Below are 20,759 nucleotides of genomic sequence, written 5' to 3' on the forward strand. Positions count from 1 at the left end.
GGACACCAAGGGGGGAAACCAAGTGGTGGGGGTTGAGGTAGGATGAACGGGGAGATTGGGATTGCCATATATACCTTACAAATAAGAAAAAAAAATTAAATTGTACACTTTAAATATATGCAGTTTATTGTATGTCAATTATATCTCAATAAAGTTCTAAAAGGAAAAGAAAAAAGACAAATACTGAATGGTCTCACTTATATGTTGAATCTAAAAACAAAACAAAACAGCAAAAAAACTAAGATTACAGATACAGAGAACAAACACATGGTTGCCAGAAATGGGGGATGGGAGTTAAAAGAAATGGGTGAAAGGGTCAAAAGTTACTAACTTCCAGTTATAAGTAAGTAATGCACATATAATGTGCAGCATGGTAACAAAGTTAATAATGTTATATTAAATACCTGAAAGTTGCTAAAAATAAAATCAAAATTTCTCATCACAAGAAAACAAAGTTTCTTGGCAACTATGTAAGGTGACAGAGGTTAACTACACTTCCTGTGGTAATCATTTTGCAAGGTATACAAATATTGATTTATTTTGCTTCATTATGTTACCTGCTGAAACTAACATAAAGTTAAATGTCAATTATACAACAAAGAAAAAGAGAAAGAGGGGCGGGAGGGAGGGAGAAAGGCTGAAAATGTTCAAAATGTGGTGAAAGACAAACTTACAGATTCAAGAAGTACACCAAACCCAAAGAAGGGTAAGCTCAAAGAAATCCACACTCAGATACACCATAATTAAACTGCTGAAAGCAAAGACAGAAAAAAATCTTGAAAGTAGTCACAGAGAAATGATCATGACATATGAGAATAACAATCTGAATGATTATGAATTTCTCATCACAGATAATAAATACCTATTCAAAAATGCTGGGGGGAAAAGGACTGTCAACCTAGAACTCTATAACCAGTGAAAACACCTTTAGGAATGAAGATAATAAAGACATTCTCAGAGGAAGGAAAACTAAAAGAATTTGCAATTGGCAGATATGCTCTAAAAGAAATACTAAAGGAAATTCTTCAGCCATAAAAGACACTAACAGGGAAACCTAGAGCTTCAGTAATTAAGGGAAAGCAACAGAAGTGGTAATATCTGAATATAATGAACTATTCATGTACTCTTTACTATAAAATGTTTGATGGTTGAAAATAAAAATTACAACATTGTCTGGTATGGTTTTCAAAGTATGCAGGTATGATATGACAAGTACAATATTTATAAAGGAAAAAACGTAAACTGATCTATATGGTGGTAAGGTTTCCGCATTTCACATGAAGTGATAATGTATTAATTCTAAATAAACTAGCTAAAGTAGGTACATTTTAATCCCAAGAATACCCACTAAAGGAGCCATATAAAGAGAACAGTCAAAACCTCAATAAATTAGCATACTGAAAAAGTCCAAATAAACAGGAAAGAGGACAAAAGGGGAACAAAAAACAAAGGAGATAAACAAAATGGTAGAATTAAATTCAAACATACCAATGATTACAGTAAAAGTACTCTAAACACACCAACTAAGACAGTCAGAATATATATATTTTTAAAAAGACCCAACTATATGCTACCTTCAAGAAATTCACTTCAAATACAATCACAGAGGTAGGTTAAAGGTAAAGGGATAGAAAAAGTATCACCATGCAACCGCTAACCAAAAAAAGTAGCTATATTAATATCAAATGAAACAGACTTCAGGGCAAGGAAAATTATCAAGGTTAAGAGTGACACTAAATAATGATAAATCAATTCATCAAGAGCATACAACATTCGAAATGTGTACACACCTAACAACAAAGCTTCAAAATACATAAATTTAAAACTGATGGAACTAAAAGGAGAAATAAGCCCGCAATTATAGAGACTTCAGGATTCCTCTCATGTTAACTGATAAAACAAATAGCAAGAAAACCTTCAAGGAAGAAGAAGTTAACATCACTAACAATCAGCTAGGTCTAATGGACATTTATAGAACATTCCACTCAAAAAGAGCAGAATACATATTCTTTTCAAGTAAACACAGAACATTCAAGATAAACCATATGCTGGCCACCAAACAACACAAGAAATTTTAAAAGGTTCAAGTCATACAAAGTATGTTCTCTGACTACAATACAATTAAACTAGAAATAATTAATACAAAAGTATCTGGAAATAACCAAATATGATTATATATAATCTATGGGGCAAGGAGGAAGTCTCAAGGAAAATTAGAAAATATTTTAAACTAAATCAAAAACATATTCAAATTTGTGGGATGCAGCTAAAGCAATGCTTAGAAGCAAATTTAGAGACTCAAAATGTTTATAATAAAGAAGGGTCTCAAATTAACAACTTAAGAAATTAGAGGGCTTCCTAGGCTGCACAGTGGTTAAGAATCTGCCTGCCAATGCAAGGGTTCGATCCCTGCTCCAGGAAGATCCCACATGCCTCGGAGCAACTAAGCCCGTGCACCACAACTACTGAGCCTGAGGTCTAGAGCCCATGAGCCACAACTACTGAGCCCACGTGCCACAACTACTAAAGCCCAAGGGCCTAGAGCCTGTGCTCTGCAACAAGAGAAGCCAGGGCAATGAGGAGCGCATGCATCACAAGGAAGAGAAGCCCCTGCTCTCTGCAACTAGAGAAAGCCCATGTGCAGCCACAAAGACCCAACACACTAAATTAATTAATTAATTAATTAATAGGATGATGATCTCTATTTTAAAAAAGGAAAAAATTAGAAAAAGAAAATATGTACAACATGATGACTATAGTTAACACTGCTGTATGGCATATTTGAAAGTTGTTAAGAGAGTAAAATCCTAAGAGTTATCATCACAAGGACAAAATTTTTTTCCTCTTTTTTTGTATCTAACTGAGATGATGGGTATTAACTAAACTTGTGATAATCATTTCACAATATACGTAAGTCAAATCATTATGCTGTATACCTTAAACTTACCTGATGCTTATGTCAATTACATCTCAATAAAACTGGGGCGGGGGGAGGGAGAGCCAAATAAATCCAAAACAAACGAAAGGAAATAGTAAGAGCAGTGATTAATAAAACTGAACAGAAAATCCACAGAAGTAAATCAATGGAACCAAGAGCTGATTCTCTAAAGATAAATAAAACTGATAAACTGACAAATGAAAAAAGAGACAAAAATTATGAATATCAACAATGAAGGGAAAGATATCACTAAACTCTATAGATATTAAAGGATAATTAGGAAATACTATGAACTCTATGCACACAAATTCAACGCCAGTGAAATGGACCAATTCCTTAAAAGTCAAAATCTACCAAAACTCACTCAGGAAGAAAAAATTTAACAGTCCTCTATTTATTAAAGAAACGGAATTAGTCATTTTAAATCTTCTTAAAAAGAAATCTTTAGGCCCAGATAGTTTCACTAGTGAATGCTACCAAACATTTATATAAGAAACAATACAAACTATATACTCTCGTCTCTAAAAATAAAAGAGGCAGGAATATTTTCCCAACTCATTTTATGAGTCCAGCGTTACCCTGATACCAAATAGTTTACAATATTCAAAAAGGTTGACACACTGTCCTAAAATAAATATAAAATGTAAGACGGTAACAAGAAGGAAGAGGGATGGATAACTGGTTATTGTTTGCTGAACAGTCTAGATTGTCAAAATTGTCAATTTTGTTCAACCAAATGCTGAAAGGGGAGGGGAGGGGAAGTGGGAGCATGCCAATTCCCCAACCAGAAGTTTACTGGTGGTAACTCCTCGATGTTACCAGGAACACTCCAGGAACCATTTATTCTAATTTTCAGAATACAACAAATCACAGTTCCACACTTACTGCTGCTTCCCTGAGGGTGTCTTTTCTCTTCTGACTGTACCCACGTTTCAGTTTTAAGTAGTGTGAAAACCTGCTCCAATTCACTAGTTAGAGAATTAAAGACAAGGTTAATGTGCTGGAATTTATCCATGAGACCTAGTTCCTGAGGAACCAAGAGAACATTATTTTTAAAACTGCCGAACATGGTCCCCAAAGTGAAGCAAACAAGCTAATCACATCCTGTATAGGAAGATGATGCCACGACCATTGCCACCTCTGAAAGAACATGACTAGGAAGGCCACTGGGAGCCCCACAAGCTCTGTATCTAATATTGCCCTAATTTCTCTTAGACAGGACACCCTGTAGGAATTGAACTGACTCATTCAGAACTCCCAGGTCCAATATCTTCCATTAACCACTTGTGCTTCCTGTTTGGCTCCATTTCTTTAAGGGAAGTTACATAAGAGTTTTTCTGGGCCATGAAGAAGTCTAACTGTTCACAATATTTGACACAATTTTCTGAGTCTGCCTCATTCTATTTCCTGGAAAACAAATTTCACTGCTCACTGAAACTATAATATCCATTAGTGGCTTTTTAGATCTGCAATTAAAAATTGTCAAAGACATTACTGAGAAAGTACCAAGAAACTGTCTCCTGGTTTAGAATTTAACCCATGACTCCTATTGGTACTTGGAACCCTTAAATGTTAGAATGAAAAATCCTCTAAATGCAACCAAGGATTACAGCATACCACGCCAGATGACAGCATATGCATGATCTCTTACCAGTTCTCTTTTCCATCTGGAAGATAAACGAAGCTACTAAAACCCTGCTCCACAGTTATTTCATAAAACAGACAGGCAATCCTCCCTCATCTTTTATTAAAGACTAGCCTAGGCATTCTTCACAGCAGTAGAGGAGGCAAGAAAATGTTTATAAACACAATTCTGATGTCAGACTCTGGAGAAAGCAAACTGTGGGACCTATCATTAAGATACATTAAAACATGAATTTTAATTTATTAGTCCTACATTGCCTACTTGTAACATTTTCTGGCCTTGCAGATTTACAACCTCATCTCCTCCACTAATAACATCACAGGGATTGCTTTGTCCTCCCTCACTGTAAAATGTTTAGCAGTGCTATTACTTTTTAAAATATTAAAGTTAGTAACTCCCTAAAAACATTTTAAACTAGAGTACATCAATTCTTTTGGCTTTCTGTTTATTTGTGTATCGGCAGAGGCATCTCTGATTCAGTGTTTATCCATCTGGCAGTACAGTGGCATGGCTGCACAAATTGCCATGATCTGAATACATTCTCTCTCAATGGCTATTTTTCACCCTATGGCTCTCTGCGTGTCCCCAAAGAAACATGAAACACTGTAAAGTTACTCCATTAGCCCAGCTGGTGTTGTCAGAACTGCTTCACACTGAAACATAGCTCTTAAATGATGGACAGTCATGAAACACTGAGTCACTGTACACTGCTCAGGTTCCAAACAGCAGCGCCTTCTATGATGCTAACATCATTATTTATTCAGTGGCTGTCTACAGCCCCCCTTACTACCAACCGGGTGGGGAGCTTGGCAGGGAACTGAACATGCAGGAAGAGGGTGAAGTAACAAGAACATTTTCCAGTTGTATGTGATTACTGCATCAAGAATATGTGAGTTAGTAACTAGGATATACGTTGCTGGCTTACCCTATTAATAACAATAAAAACAACAGCAGCACAACACCGTTTGCTTTACTGGCCTCCTTTTACAGAAAAGGAAGTTAGAGGTCAAGGTCTCAAGGTCACACACTCAGCTAAACAGTGGCAAAACTGAGATATGAACCCAGGTCTAAACTTCAAAGCCCTAATGTTACTCTCTACTCCAATATAATAAATACTTCAGGCATTTGAGGATTATTTGTTGACAAATAGGCAAGGGTTGTTATTTGTACAGAAGCTTGAAATCAATGTTAGGATGCTCAACAACAAAATACACACTCAACGGTCAATTGAGAGGTTGTAAATATTCTACTAGCATGTGCAGTAAAATACCAACTAAGAGCAATTAGAATCTCTTCCACCAAGCCAGAACTAGTAACCACGACCAAATTTACAAACAGGAAGACATACCAGACAGACCAGCAAATTTTTCAAAAGGTTGCTCCAAACATCCTAGCACATCTATAGTGGATTACAGCAAAGGAGAGTCTGTTATTTTAGTTTCTCTTTCACAATAACAGAAAACTTTCATCAAAAAACAGAAACTGGGCCCCAGTGCCCATTACACCTCGACCCTGAAACTCAGGAGCCTTTCATACCCTACTGAAACCGAATCCCTACTCAGTGCTCACTTGAGGAGTGAGGGGTTCCCATGTCACCTACCATCTAACTGGAGCACATGCCCCTGCCATGACTCCCAAATCGCGCATCAACCACAATGATAATTACCAACTGTGGAGCAAACACTATATACCAGCGACTGTGCTGATTGCCTTACCTCAAACCAGGAGTCCATGGGGGTACCTATCTCACTCCCAAATCACCAATGAGCAAACTGAAGCTCTGATGGGGTCACAGAGCTTTGGCAGATCTAGAATGCAAATTTAGGCCTGCCTGACGCAACACATTTAAACATGACTGGACACTGCTTCACTCTATTAAGTCAGTAATAATGAAGCACCTACTGAGTCAGGCCCAGAGCTACACTTAGGGGGCATAAATAATAACCATAAGGATTTACAGTCTGGAAGTAGGGACAGATGAACAGATAACTGGCACAATCAAATACAATTCTGAACAAAGTACTATGAAAACACAGCAGGGGACGATTAACTTTGCCTGGGAGAAGAGCTGGGCACGGTTTCACAGATCTGGGACCTAAACTACCTGTAAGATACTGTCATCTAAAGGAAAAGGAACACTGGAAGGTAAAAACTGTATTGTAGGCCACAAAAAGTTGTGTGTGGGGGGGGAGGGGGCTTGATATCTTGGGTGCCTCATTCTCCTTCATTACCACAGTCTAACGTGTATTCCAAAGGCCTGCTTCCTCCATTCTTCTCCCCACACCCACCTTGCTAATTTTCATTGGCAAATTTAAGACCCCCTCCAAAGTCTCACAAAAACACAACACAAAACAACAAAACACTAAGATTTAGAAATGCTCCTAGGAACAATAAAACAGGGACTATATAAACAACTGGTAAAGCAGACTTCAAGCATTTGGCAACAAGCTGCCAAAGAAACCTAAAATCACATACAGAACACCACAAGGTCACATCCAATTTCGAAACTAGTCTCAGTCAAGGACTTGGAAGACCTGTACTTATCAGGTCGCAAAGCAAGATCCTAAAGGATTTGTCTGTACACATGGATTCATCATAGCTCACCTTTTTTCTGGAACAGATCAGGAGTTGAATTTCATATCTTAAAATTGTGTCACTTAAACCTTTCTTTATCTTATTAATGAATATCCAGTTAAAGAAGGCAAAAAAAATCATACAATGCACTGTGTGTTAAAGCATTTCATAAAACAGTCAACTGTTTCATTAACTAAACAAATGAAAAGATTTTTATTGAAAGCCCTGTGGATGGAGATGAAGGAAAAGGACGATTAAGAAAGTGTAGGATGTCTACTAATGAAAGAAATCAAAGACGACACAAACAGATGGAGGGACACACCATGTTCTTGGATTGGAAGTATCAACACTGTGAAAATGACTGTCGTACCCAAAGCAATTTACAGATTCAATGCAATCCTGATGAAATTACCAATGGCATTTTTCACAGAACGAGAACAAGAAATTTTACGATTTGTATGGAAACGTAAAAGACCCCAAATAGCCAAAGCAATCTTGAGAAGGAAAGACGGAGTTGGTGGAATCAGGCTTCCTGACTTCAGACTATACTACAAGGCTACAGTGATCAAGACAGCATGTTACTGGCACAAAAACAGAAATATAGATCAATGGAACAGGACAGAAAGCCCAGAGATAAACTATGGTTAACTAATCTATGACAAAGCAGGCAAGGATATACAATGGAGAAAAGGCAGCCTCTTCAATAAGTGGTGCTGGGAAGACTGGACAGCTACACGTAAAAGAATGAAATTAGAACACTCCTTAACACCATACACAAAAATAAACTCTAAATGGATGAAAGACCTACATGTAAGGCCAGACACTATAAAACTCCTAGAGGAAAACATAGGAAGAATACTCTTCCACGTAAATAACAGCAAGATCTTTTTTGATCCACCCCCTAGAGTAATGGAAATAAAAGCAAAAATAAATAAGTGGGACTTAATGAAACTTCAAAGCTTCTGCACAGCAAAGGAAACTATAAGCAAGACAAAAAGACAACCCTCAGAATGGGAGAAAATATTTGCAAACGAATCAACAGACAAAGGATTAATCTTTGAAATATATAAACAGTTCATGCAGCTCAATATCAAGAAAACAAACAACCCAATCCAAAAATGGGCAGAAGACCTAAATGGGCATTTCTCCAAAGAAGACATATGGATGGCCAAGAGGCACTTGAAAAGCTGCTCAACATCATTAATTCTTAGAGAAATGCAAATCAAAACTACTATGAGGTATCACCTCACACCGGTCAGAATGGGCATCATCAGAAAATCTACAAACAGTAAATGCTGGAGACGGTGTGGAGAAAAGCAAACACTCTTGCGCTGTTGGTGGGAAAGTAAATTGATACAGCCACTATGGAGAACAGTATGGAGGCTCCTGCAAAACTGAAAATAGAGTTACCATATGACCCAGCAATCCCACTACTAGGCATATACCCAGAGAACACCATCATTCAAAAAGACACATGCACTCCAATGTTCATCACAGCACTATTTACAATAGCCAGGACATGGAAGCAATCTAAATGTCCATCAACAGATGAATGGATAAAGAAAATGTGGTACATATATACAATGGAATATTACTCAGCTGTAAAAAGCAATGAAACTGGGACATTTCTAGAGACATGGATGGACCTAGAGACTGTCATACAGAGTGAAGGGAGTTAGAAAGAGAAAAACAAATATCGTATATTAACACATATATGTGGACTATAGCAAAATGGTACAAATCAACTGGTTTGCAAGGCAGAAACAGAGGCAGAGATGTAGAGAACAAACATATGGACACCAAGTGGGGAAAGCGGAGAGGGTTGGGAGGGAATGAATTGGGAGATTGGGATCCCAAATTGTACACTCTAAACATATGCAGTTTATTGTATGTTAACTGTATCTCAATAAAAGTTCTTAAAAAAGAAAAAAGAAATAGTAGGATGTCTAGGAACATTCTCGTGTTATCCACCCTTGAGAACGAAATAGTGTAGGTGACACAGACATTTCCTGTCTTGTTTTATGGTAATGTCCACATGTTCCAAGATGAACTGGTGTCTGTGAGCACTTTGACCACTATAAATCCTCGACAGACTGCACTAAATGAGTCTCTAAGCAGATATCAAACAGCCTAACTGAGGTATGGGAAACGAGGATCACACTTTATCTTTTCAACCACACGGTAAATATTCAGTAATGTAACCTGACAAGAGTGAAAAAATGATATCCGGAGCCTAATACTATCTACAAGCTTACCCAGCCCCTAAGAAATATCCCAACTTAAATCCCAAAAGATCAGATACCCTTTATGTTTAAAGCACACAAACTACATATACCAACTTTTCTCTTCAATAGAAAGACACTAAACCAGACATGTTCCAGGGAGAGAAACATTCCTCTTCAAATTAAGTAGCAAAGGCGTCCAAGACTCTGAACACACTGCCTTTGTTCAGCTTCCCAAATAACCTGTTATGGAAGGCCTGCATTCTGGGCACAGATTAAGGCACCTAAGCATCAAAAATAAATCGAGATAGTCCAACTGCAATTCTGAAAGAGCGGAGATATTCTGCTTGGTCCTTGCGTACAAAACACTGGCAAGACATTGGATGAAATTTCAATTCTCAGTTTTAGTTCCACTGTACTTAAATATAGCACTAATTCCCTTCCCAAAGAGCATTTCATTAATTATATAATATATTCTATACTCAACTCATCCCCTTCTCTTCACCCATTCCCCCTTCTCTACCCCATATGTGCTACTTGATCAGTCACATTCCCCACCATTCATTTAAATCCTTAAAAAGATCTTTGACTACAAATTCCCCTTTGCCCTGCACATGTGATTCAACTGCTCAACTGTACTCACTCCACTTCCATAGTAAAGCTCACTACTTTCCCTTACACCTCACTCTGCTTCATTACCTCTCAACTAGACATTTGTATTAATCCTGTAACCAATTTCCTTCTTGACAATCTCTATATTGCTACTAAATTAATCCTTTGGAAGCACAGATTCCCCTGAACAAAAATCTTCAGTGGCTTCAGATTCATGCCTACAGATTCACAGTTAGTCAAGGCTTTGTGTGAACTGATTCGACCTATTTTTCTAGCCTTTTGTTTTTTTCCTTCATGCAGGTTACACGTCATCTGACAAAAGTTCTTGCCCTCAACTGTGTCTTTGCTTCTCCTTTGCTTCTCCTACTATTCTCATGGTACTGGAAGCTCCACAAGGGAAGGAACCACATCCGTTCTGTTCTTCATTATACGTATACTGCCTAGGACACTGCTTCAGATATCCACTGAAAGAGTGAAAACCACTCAACTCAAAGCTCAGCTCCACAGCCATTCTTAGCATGGTCCCACCAAAAGCCAGCAAACTGCCTTTCTAAAACTCTCTTGATGTCTTCCGTGAGGGTGGGGAGATTCCCACAGCATTATGTGCCAATTTTAAGGAACTTAATATTTCCATCCTATACATGGCTACTATGAGGCACATACTCTACCATAAATATCCTTGTCTGGTACATCAATCATCTCCTACCACAATGCCTTGCACACAGTTTGAGTGTAACAGACTAGATACACTACTTTGCTGTTATATTCATTCATGCATTTAGTCAACATTTAGAGAACTTTTATGTGCCAGGCACTGTTCTTTGCACTGGGATGCAGCATTGAAAAAAGGAAAAAGCCCTGCCCCTACAGAACTTATATTCAGAAAACAGATGAAGACAGTAAGCAAGGTAATTTCTAATGGTGGTAACTAAGCTGAAAATGACCACGAAGGTGAGATGATCAGTCCTGACTAGGGAGGAGACCTCCCACAGGCAGGATGACAGGAAAATGTAAAGGTTAAATCTGGTCAAACCATCTGGCCCTTTCTGGAACGCCAAAGAAAATTATAAAATGAATGTTTTAGGCACCAACATTTCAATCACTCAACAGCGGAAAATAGTGCCTGTAACCAAAATGTACACATAAGTGTTACTTAAAACCTGTAATATCCACTTTTTAAAAAATACTTTTAAGATAAGGGTAGATGTTGGTTCCCTGGATTGAGAGAGGAAAAGATCGAGAGTTTCTTCTTGAAGTGACTGAACTTGAGTTGCCTATTAGCCACCAAAGTAGGTAAATCAAGTAGACTACACGAGACCACTCAGTCTGTACAGCATGATCCCATCACTGTTGTCAAGAAAGCATATACTGGGCATTATGCTAAATGAAATAAGTGAGACAGGAAAAGACACATATATGGAATCTAAAACAAAAACCAAAAGAACCCAAACTCACAGACAGAGAACAGATGGGGGCAGGAATAGGTGAAAGAAGATCAAAAGGTACAAACTTCCAATTACAAAATACACCCATAAGTCGTGAGATGTAAGGTACAGAAAGGTGACTATAGTTAAAAATACTGTGTTGTATATTTGCAGTTGCTAAAAGTAATCATCACAAGAAAAAAAATTTTGACTGTGTACAGTAGTGATGTTAACTGGACTTACTGTGGTGATTATTTCACAATATGTACAAACATAGAATCATGTTATACACCTAAAATTAATATAACATTATATACCAAATACATCAATTTTTAAAAAGCATATATTTGTATGTTTAAACGGATGGAGGAAAATGTGAAGGACATACAGCTTAATATTAACAGTGATTAAACATTAATGGTATTAAAGATTACTTTTTTCCTATTTGTATATCGGCACTATTTTCTTTTTAAACAATATGGATTTTGTGTATTTTAAAAAAAAAATGTTTTAAGTTTTTTAATTCAGCCATTGAATGAAGAAATAATAAGATCAAAATAAGGAAACCAACACCTAGTAGAGTGCAACAGGTAGATTTTGGAGGGAAAAAAAGTGAATTTTCTCCACTTCCCAGTTTTTCCTCTGGTAAGAACTATTCAAAAATGATCAAATCTATATATTTGCATTAAACTATTCTCCAGACAAAATGAGCTTTCAAGAAAAAAGTAAAGAAAAAGTGGGCCTAGTGATGAGTGTCTAAAGCAGACCCTAAGCCACCTTAACAGAGGACACTGCCATAAAGCCCCTTCTGGCTCGGCCTGCATGCACTCTAGAGAGCCCACTTCTCATCTGGGGGAACAGGCCAACACTGACACAGCACAGTGCCTGCTGGGGCTTGCAAATTTACAACTGTCAACAGTGATTAACACCCACTTGGCTCTTAAATCCTGGTTTAAAAATTACAACAAGCACATGCAAAAAGCAATAGTATGGTCTTACCCAAATTAAAAATTTTCATCTAAGCATACACTTGTACAGGACACCTAAATTCTAGAGGGCAGGTACTACTGAAAAGGGCCACTCTTTTCGTCTTGTTGGGATCAGTATACCTTTCCACCTTTTACATAAAGCAGCAAACCATCTCAGTTTTTCTTCTGGCAAGAGGCTGAGATCTTATAACTGGCATCTTATACTGGAAGCCTTATACTTTTATTCTCTCGTCTATGAGTAAGAGTTCCAATTCCAGGTATAAGAAAGCACCACTACACTCTCAAACAATAAGGTTCTCAGTGCTTATTCACTCTTCATAAGCATCAAAACTGAAAAACAGAGAAGTTAAATGATTTGTCCACAGTCCTGCCATTAGTCAGTGGTAGGACAAACAAAAGAACAATTCCAATTCCCTGTTCAAATTGTTTCCACAGCAAATAATGCAACCATATATATATCCATAAACATATGGAAATATATATATATATATATATATATATATATTCCAAGAAGAAGTATATAGATCTACTAACCTCATCTTCTAAAAAAATTACATAAGTAGGTCCACCAAAAATTACTAGCCTATCCAGGAGGCTAAAACATTTTTCCTACCAGTACATCTCAGCTATTAAAAAAATTCAACATGATAAAATATAACACGATCAAAACGCTTTCAAGAATTAAAAAACAAAACAACAGCTTACTTCCTAAACCACAGCTACAAATACTTAAATACAATCAAGAGCATTCTAAACGGTAACTGAGCACACAGGCTGATGACTGCATCCAAGGTTGCCCCTGACACTGAACAGCTGCCAGTTACTGAGCACTCTCTTTGCGCCAGGCACAGTGCTAAGCATTTACATACATTCATTCAATGCTGAAAACCACTCCACGAGGCAGTTCTTTGACATCTACATTTTACAGAGAAGGAAACATGAAACACGGATGCTAACACAAGTGATATATACCCAAGTCAATATCCAAATCCAAATCCGTCAGACTCCAGAACTCTCATTCCTAACATTATGCTACACTTTGCATACTGAAATATGAGTACAAGTTCATGAAGACATTTGTTCTAAATTTTATATTTTAAATGTAACACTTGTCCATTGGAAAATACATTTTAGCACCTAGTATGTGCCAGGAACTGTTTAAGGCACTTGGAACACATCAGTGAACAAAAAAGAGAGAACTCCCTGCCCTCAATGAGATCACATTACAGTAACCTTGCAGCTAACATGCGCCTTATTTTGATCACTGTTCAAAATGTTTTACAAGTATTAACCTGTAATAACTCTATGAGGTAGAAACTACTACTATTCCCATTTTACAAGTAAGGAAGCAGATACTGAGGGGTTAAACAACTTGCCAAAAATAGCACAGGTCTAAGAGTCAGGATCCTAACCTAAATAGTTTGGCTTTCAACTCCTAACCTCCATGCCATTCTAATTCATGTAGCCACTTGATTTAAACATATCCCAAATAAACTCAACCATATCACATTCACACACCAACAAATTTAGGCTCAAAATATAATCTTACAGTCACGCTATTTTGGTAGATGCTTAAGTAACTGTTATCAAGAAAATTGGTACGAAAAAGACATTTTTAGAATCATTTTGCCAATCATCATTTTTTTTTAAACAACAACTTTTCTAGCCCAGTTCAGGAGGAAAGGCCTCAATTTTCAAGAGAAGTGTCACTACTTAGATAGCTGATTCCTAAAATTATTTTGCCAGTATTATCATTCTTTTTTAAATATACTATTCTTAGAGAGAATTTCTAAATGAACCTTAAAGCTTTATTAATATTTTAATTTAAAAAAAAAGTTCCTGTCAGGATATGAAATAACAATGTAATTCTATTATACAAAACTGGGCAAACTATGAAATCAGATCGAAATATGAGACCCAATATCTAATTTAAGAAACAGTGTAACCTAAAAAAAAAAAAAAAAAAAAAAGCACAATAGAATGTAAGACTTGTGGTTCTGGCTTTGAAGAAAGAAACTGACTCAAGTTACTCTATTACAGATTTCAATTTTGGTTTGTCCCATCTCGGAAAAACTAAATGCCTTAAATTATCATTAGATTTTGACCTATTCAGCAAACAGGTTAATATTTTTTCCTTTTTTTTTTCATACAAGAGCTCAAAAGCCATGAATCAACTTTTACAATTATAAATGATACTCAAGTTATAAATTTAAAAATTTTATATGCTATAGCTTCAAAAAGTGGTCTACCTGTTCTTTCTTAGACTCTGGTTTAGAAACAATATATTTTTACCCCCCCCCCCCCAAAAAAGAGCACCATCCCACTATAATAGAGCAAGATTAGGTAAGGACTGTATAGAAATATGCCATAATTCTGGAATACTAACTCCTAATGCAATCCACCAGTAAATTTAAAACGAATTAGACTGTGATAGCTAAACGGGATGAGCTGTACTTATGTGTCTTGCCTGCAAAGTTCAATAAAAGAGAAAATTGAAAAAGGAATTATGTTCTCTACAGTCTCAGTCTTAGCAGTTGCTGAAGCATAAATAGGTACTCCTGAAAACATTAAACACAGAAACAGAGCAATTATCTAATAGGACAGTTTAAAAACACTGCTGGTTAACTTTACCAACAAAACTAAGTATGCCCTAAAAATACCAAAGGATGAAGTGCTTAAATGAAGTCCAAGTTTATACAGTATATAAAATCTGTTCAGAAGACCTTCTCAGTAGGAGTGCATAGTTTTTGGAAAGCAATTTGGCCTTTTGATACAAAATATGTTCATACCCTTGACCCACTAATGCCAACTCTGCAACCCATCCTCAGGAAATGCAGATCAAATTGATGTACAGCAGCGAAACCTGGAAACCACTCAAATGTCCAATAATGAGGAAATGATCAAAAATAGTATGGTATATCCACAAGATATGCTATAACAGAGTAAATTATGAAGGCATTAAAGACGGTTTTAGACACAGAAAAATGTGTACACCATAATTAAAAGAAAACAAACCAGGGTACAAACATTATAAACAGTATCTCAAAATTTTTTACAAAGATGTTTGAATATATACATTTTTTTTTAAAGATGAAAAGGAAATATTTTGATATGCTGACAGTAGTGAACCTTGGACGGTGGAGATAACTGGTTTCTTCTATTTCACAGTATTCTTTTCAAATTTCCACTAATGAAATTTCTACTAATGAAACTTTTCAAAAACTTTTCTAAAAATAATATGTAAGTATTTTTTATAGATGCAGCGCATTTTGTATCCATGTTCAGGGACATTCCATTTTATCTTTGAGAAACTTAATAAGTGCTTTAAATTGTGAAATATCCTCTAAGTTAGTAATTTAAAATGCCTTAATGCACTCTGAACAGCTTCCTAACGAAAACATTTTGCTTTCCAATTCTAAGCCTGCATGGAAAAAATAATGGGAGCGGAGAAAGTGGGTAAAGAACTTTGAAGAAATGCTCCTTGGCAGGATGCCTCCTGTTCCACAACACTGAATCTCTACCTGAAGACAACCGCACTGGAAGGTCAGCTCCTACTGTCAAGTTTCAGATTTGCTAAACTTTACAGCTGAGCCACAGCATGTTTTCTTTAAAAACTATTTTTGCCTTTCTTACCCCAAAGTGACTCAATAAGAAGCACTCTGATCACAGAATTATTTCTGCTTTTTAAAGATATTAAATGTAGTTCAATAACTCAATAATGCCTGTTATCCAGTTATTTAAATGTCCAAACATATTATAATATTCCACTATTCCTACTTTCCATAGATTATCATTCTTTCCCCAAATTGATGTCCTCAAATACACACACACACACACACACACACACACACACACACACAAACTATATATGTGTGTGCGTACGGTCCTCAAATGGTAGTCAATATGCTTAAGACGGCTGGATTTAAAATGTTACCCAGATTCGTAAAAGGAGTATATTTACCTTCAAAAAAGATGTTGAAAGGATTAAGATCTCCCAGTTCACAGCTCTATGGGTCTAACCTCAGGTTAGATCCACGAGGCAGATAAGCAGGAAGTGCACTGGCCCTGGGTTCTAATTTTACCTCTGCTACTAATGAGCCTTAGGAATTTTGCTTAACCTTTCTCCATCTCCTAGCTACATCTACCAAATAAGGGTAAAATCAAAGCACTTAATTTAAGTTTTTAAAACCCAAAAAAAATTATTCTAGGTCCAGATTTCTACAATCTTTCCAAATATCTCCTTTTCCTAATTCTCAGCAGTAATAAACTTTTCCTTGGATTAACCTTTGTGCTATCAACACTTCACAAAAATGGAGACAAATTTTTACAATACTGCTAATTTCAAAAATACACAGTGTCTATAAAACTTATCCCATAACATTTTGGTAAATCCTATTAAACATTTCTTTATAACTATCCCATAACCCATCTAAGAGTCTCAGTTAAAAATAAAGATTACTCAACATACATTACATATACAAGACATGTGATTTATTTTGCAATAACTGCCATAATCCTAAGAAACAGGCAGTATTTCATTTCCGAACACTAATCAAAAAATTGAAGACTAGAGGTGTTTCCTTTTTTTTTAATGTTCAAAACAAAGAGAACACTATGTGTATCACATGTCTCTATGTAAAATATTAAATAACATGAAGTATCATTTTGAGTTTGAAACCTTAAGAATACGAATTTGAGCACTGAAACTCTCTGTAAGCAAACTGCCTAATTTCAGAATGGACCAAACCCTACATATAAGTAATTCAGCTCCACAAACCTTTTGAGTAAGTTAAATGGCATCTCTCAAAGTTTTCTTAACTTTTAAGGCAGAAAATATAGCCACATTTTAATTTGATGTTTACAAAAAGTTGATTTTTTGATCCCCAAGAAAACTGGCTTCACCTGAAGCTTTTCATACCTGAAAAGCTACTTGTTGAATTTGAGAAATAAATGGCCAGCTTTCTAAAGTGACACATAGTGCTCAACACATCTGAATCTCTGAGTCTATAAATCAAACACTTTATACAAAGAATAACGCAGATGATTTCTTTTAAGATAAACCTAAATGTACCATTTTGGACACATCATTTCTATCTAAAACTGTAAATTCACTTTTAATTACTTTTTTCTCACCCTTGATATATTCTATAAGAACCACAGATTAGGTTAAAGTCTAATATTTTTAAAAAAGGCATGAAATTTACTGAGATCTCCTTTTTCAGCATCTTAAAGGCCCCGGGCAATTAGAGTCACGATTTTTTCTTAACAGAACCTACCCCCATCGTATCACTTAAAAAGAATAGTCTAGGGGATTCCCTGGTGGTCCAGCGCTTAGGACTCCGCTCTCACAGCCAAAGGTCCGGGGTCCAATCCCTGGTCAGGGAACTAAGATCCCCCAAGCCACAGGGCGAGGCCAAAAGACAAAACAAAACAAACAGTCCATCTTTAAAATAATAGTTCACTTTGAGTTCAACAGCCTTCCAGACATTAAAATAATCTAATGCGGGGGGCGGGCGACATGATGTGATTGCTCGCCACAATCTATGAATCCACATTTGCTACATTCACAAATTCAAAGAAGGAAACGACCCCAGCTAATTTCCTTCTGAATATTTTTCACAATACTGTTTCTGCATTAAACGAGTGTACCCACTACAAATAATAGCAGCTGCCATTTCTCTAGCCCCTTCTATGGGCAGGCATGATGCTAGGCACGATGCGTGATGCAAATAACATCTGTCATTTCACGTACTCACAGCAACTCTGTAAGAAACCTATTATTATCTCCTCTTAACAGGTGAGAAGGCAAGGGCTGAAAGAGGACACAAGGCTGTTAAGTGGCAGCGCTAGACTGCAAACCCAGGGCTGCTTGACTTCAAAGTTCATACTCATTATATTAAGCTACACTGTCTATTAAAAATATAAGCATGAAAATCGAGCTTATGTTTTTAGAAGTTCCTCAAAGATTTACTAAACATTTTTTAGGTTTCCCAAGCATACTACTCCTCTGCAACAAATACGATTGATTGTAGTAATACACCTATATATACTATAAATTAATTCAGTCTCGTCAAGAAGATAGGATTTACGAGACGCCAATTCTCATCTCAAAGGAATATCAGAAAATTTACAGTTAAATGAGCTCAGCTGCACTCACGCTGGTCTTTTCCACATTATATAAAAGTTGGAATATGGATACTTGGCCCGAAGTTTTTCCTTACTAATTCTGGTGGTATTAGATACATATTCCATTCTTCTATGCCTGTTGAAAAGACAGTCATCTCAACCCCCGCCCCCCCCCCCATCATATTATACAGAAAGAGGCAAACAAGCAGGCAAATTTTCTTCATCCTTATATGCAACATTACTCAAAGGAAGTTTGAATTTCTGCTCATCTCCATTTCTCAAAGTCTTACTCATTCCTGTTGCTCTACAGCTGCAAGGACTAAGAGTCACAAGTTACACAAGTTGTGTTCTCCAACAAGGAAGGCGTGTTTAAATCATTCCAGTAACCAAACAAGTTGGACAGCTATTCGCCTATTAAATAAAGATTTCACCTCATCCTCTAAACGGTGGAGGAACTGCTGCCACTGAACTCTCTGCAGTAGCTGAAAAGTTCATCCCTGACAAGCACAAGCCTCTATCAGCTAAGACTGAGTCACAGCAGCTCCTAGGCTCTAAATAAAGATTGACGAGAATCTTTCACTCTTATTCCTTCCTCAGCCAACCAAACAAGCAAATTTAATCATCCTCCTCCCCGATCACTGCTGAATAAACACCACATTGTATATAGGCTCCCAGGGCAATTTCCCTCCCAGACATCCATTCCCCGGGCGTGGAATGAGCTACCGTCCTGCTTGGTCCCTTCCCCTCCCTTCACGTAAGAAACCCGATCACAAAAGACCGCCCCCCTCTTTTTCAATGTAGTTAACTTTACGCTGACTGCGCTGACCGCAGATCTTATCCCCTAGATGAGGACAATTAGCTCCAGAAATGCAGAGACCCCCTAACTGCTTAGCTTAATAAAATGTGCACGTTTGTAAATCAATTATAATTCAATTAGATACAGAAAAATAAAATAAAAGTAAAATAAAACAAAAGCTGTGCACTGCTACGGACTGGCTGGAAATGTCTCTCCCCAGCTTCACCGGTGAGCGCAGCCCAATCAACTTAATCTTGGCCCCTCGGGGAGCGGGTGAAAACCAGTAACTGAATTACAGGGGACAAGCTGCCCACGGAATTCAGGAACGAGCCCACGCTGGTCCCCTGCTTTCCTCACAGTGGGGCTCTTCGTCCCAAGGGGCTAGCTGAGAGGATCGCCCATTTTTATGCTTTCTCACGGAACACACGGACTCGCCAAATCCCACCTTTCAGGAAAGTGACAAGCTGCAGGTAATCCTTCCGCTGCCCCCACAGACCGAACCCGAAGGAAACCCGTCCCCCAAGCGCCTTAAGAATGCCATGAGCCCAATTCCACCCCCTTCCACACCCCGGCCGCGATGAGCACACGGCGCTGGGAAGAAGACGACCTAATGGAATTAACCCTTCAGCCGCCGACCTCAGCGCTACCCCTGAGCCACCAGCAGGCAGGAAACTCCAAGTGCTGACCCTCGGGGAGGTGACAAGCACGGCTGCCCCCTCCAACACACACGCACTCCCAAGAGCCCCGCCGCGCCGAGGGGACCCCCCCCACCCCCAAGCCGGGCCTTCGGGCGGACGCCGGGCCGGACTCGCGGGCTACGACGCGAGAGCACTCACCGCGATGACATTGACGAAGGTGGTCTTGCCCGAGTACTGCAGCCCCACGAGCGTCAGCTCCATCTCCTCCTTCCAGAAGAGCGAGCGGAACCAGTCCAGCAGGCGGGAGATGAGCGCCAGCATGATGGCGGCCGGGAAGGGAGGACAGACGGGCGAGCGGGCTGGCAGCGGCGGCGGCGACGACCTCCACACGAGCGGGCCTCGGCCCGGACCCCCCAACGGCTCCTCGGAGCCCCGGCGCGACGCTGGCGGACACGGGCGGGCGTCGGCGGCCGAAGCCAGGAAGCCGAGCGGGTCATATGACTCGCCCTACCCCCCACGCTCGTCCCTGCGCCGCCGTCCGCGCCCACGGCAAGAGCGACGGGGTCCGGCCGGCCAAGTGCGCCCGCTGCCTGCAGCGCCACCTCGTGGGGCCTCCGCGCAGCACCGTGTACCAGCGCGCCGCCTTTTGGGCTCCTTTCCTACTACCCTCCTTGGCTCATTCATGTTGATTCATTCATCTTTCCTTCTCTTTGCAATTGTTTATTGACAGTCGACTCTGTGCAGGAAGACTTCAGAACTCTGGGGGATTCAGCATGAAACTCCCTGTCCCACACA

The 20,759-nt window shown here is 38.4% G+C and overlaps 1 protein-coding gene across 2 annotated transcripts in view; it reads right to left on the reverse strand.

Moving 5' to 3' along the window:
• ARL8B (ADP ribosylation factor like GTPase 8B) overlaps positions 1 to 20,493 on the reverse strand; it is a 60,624-nt gene extending 40,131 nt beyond the window's left edge. Inside the window, exon 1 of one of the 2 annotated variants that reach the window (XM_057705943.1) lies at positions 20,163 to 20,493. In XM_057705943.1, the coding sequence (XP_057561926.1) occupies positions 20,163 to 20,285 (123 nt within the window). In that variant the 5' untranslated portion in view covers positions 20,286 to 20,493. The remainder of the gene's footprint in view (positions 1 to 20,162) is intronic. The other variant, XM_057705942.1, reaches the window with a different exon arrangement.
• Positions 20,494 to 20,759: the final 266 nt, after the last annotated feature.

Source organism: Hippopotamus amphibius, chromosome 13 (genome assembly GCF_030028045.1).
Source record: "Hippopotamus amphibius kiboko isolate mHipAmp2 chromosome 13, mHipAmp2.hap2, whole genome shotgun sequence".
NCBI lineage: Eukaryota > Metazoa > Chordata > Mammalia > Artiodactyla > Hippopotamidae > Hippopotamus > Hippopotamus amphibius.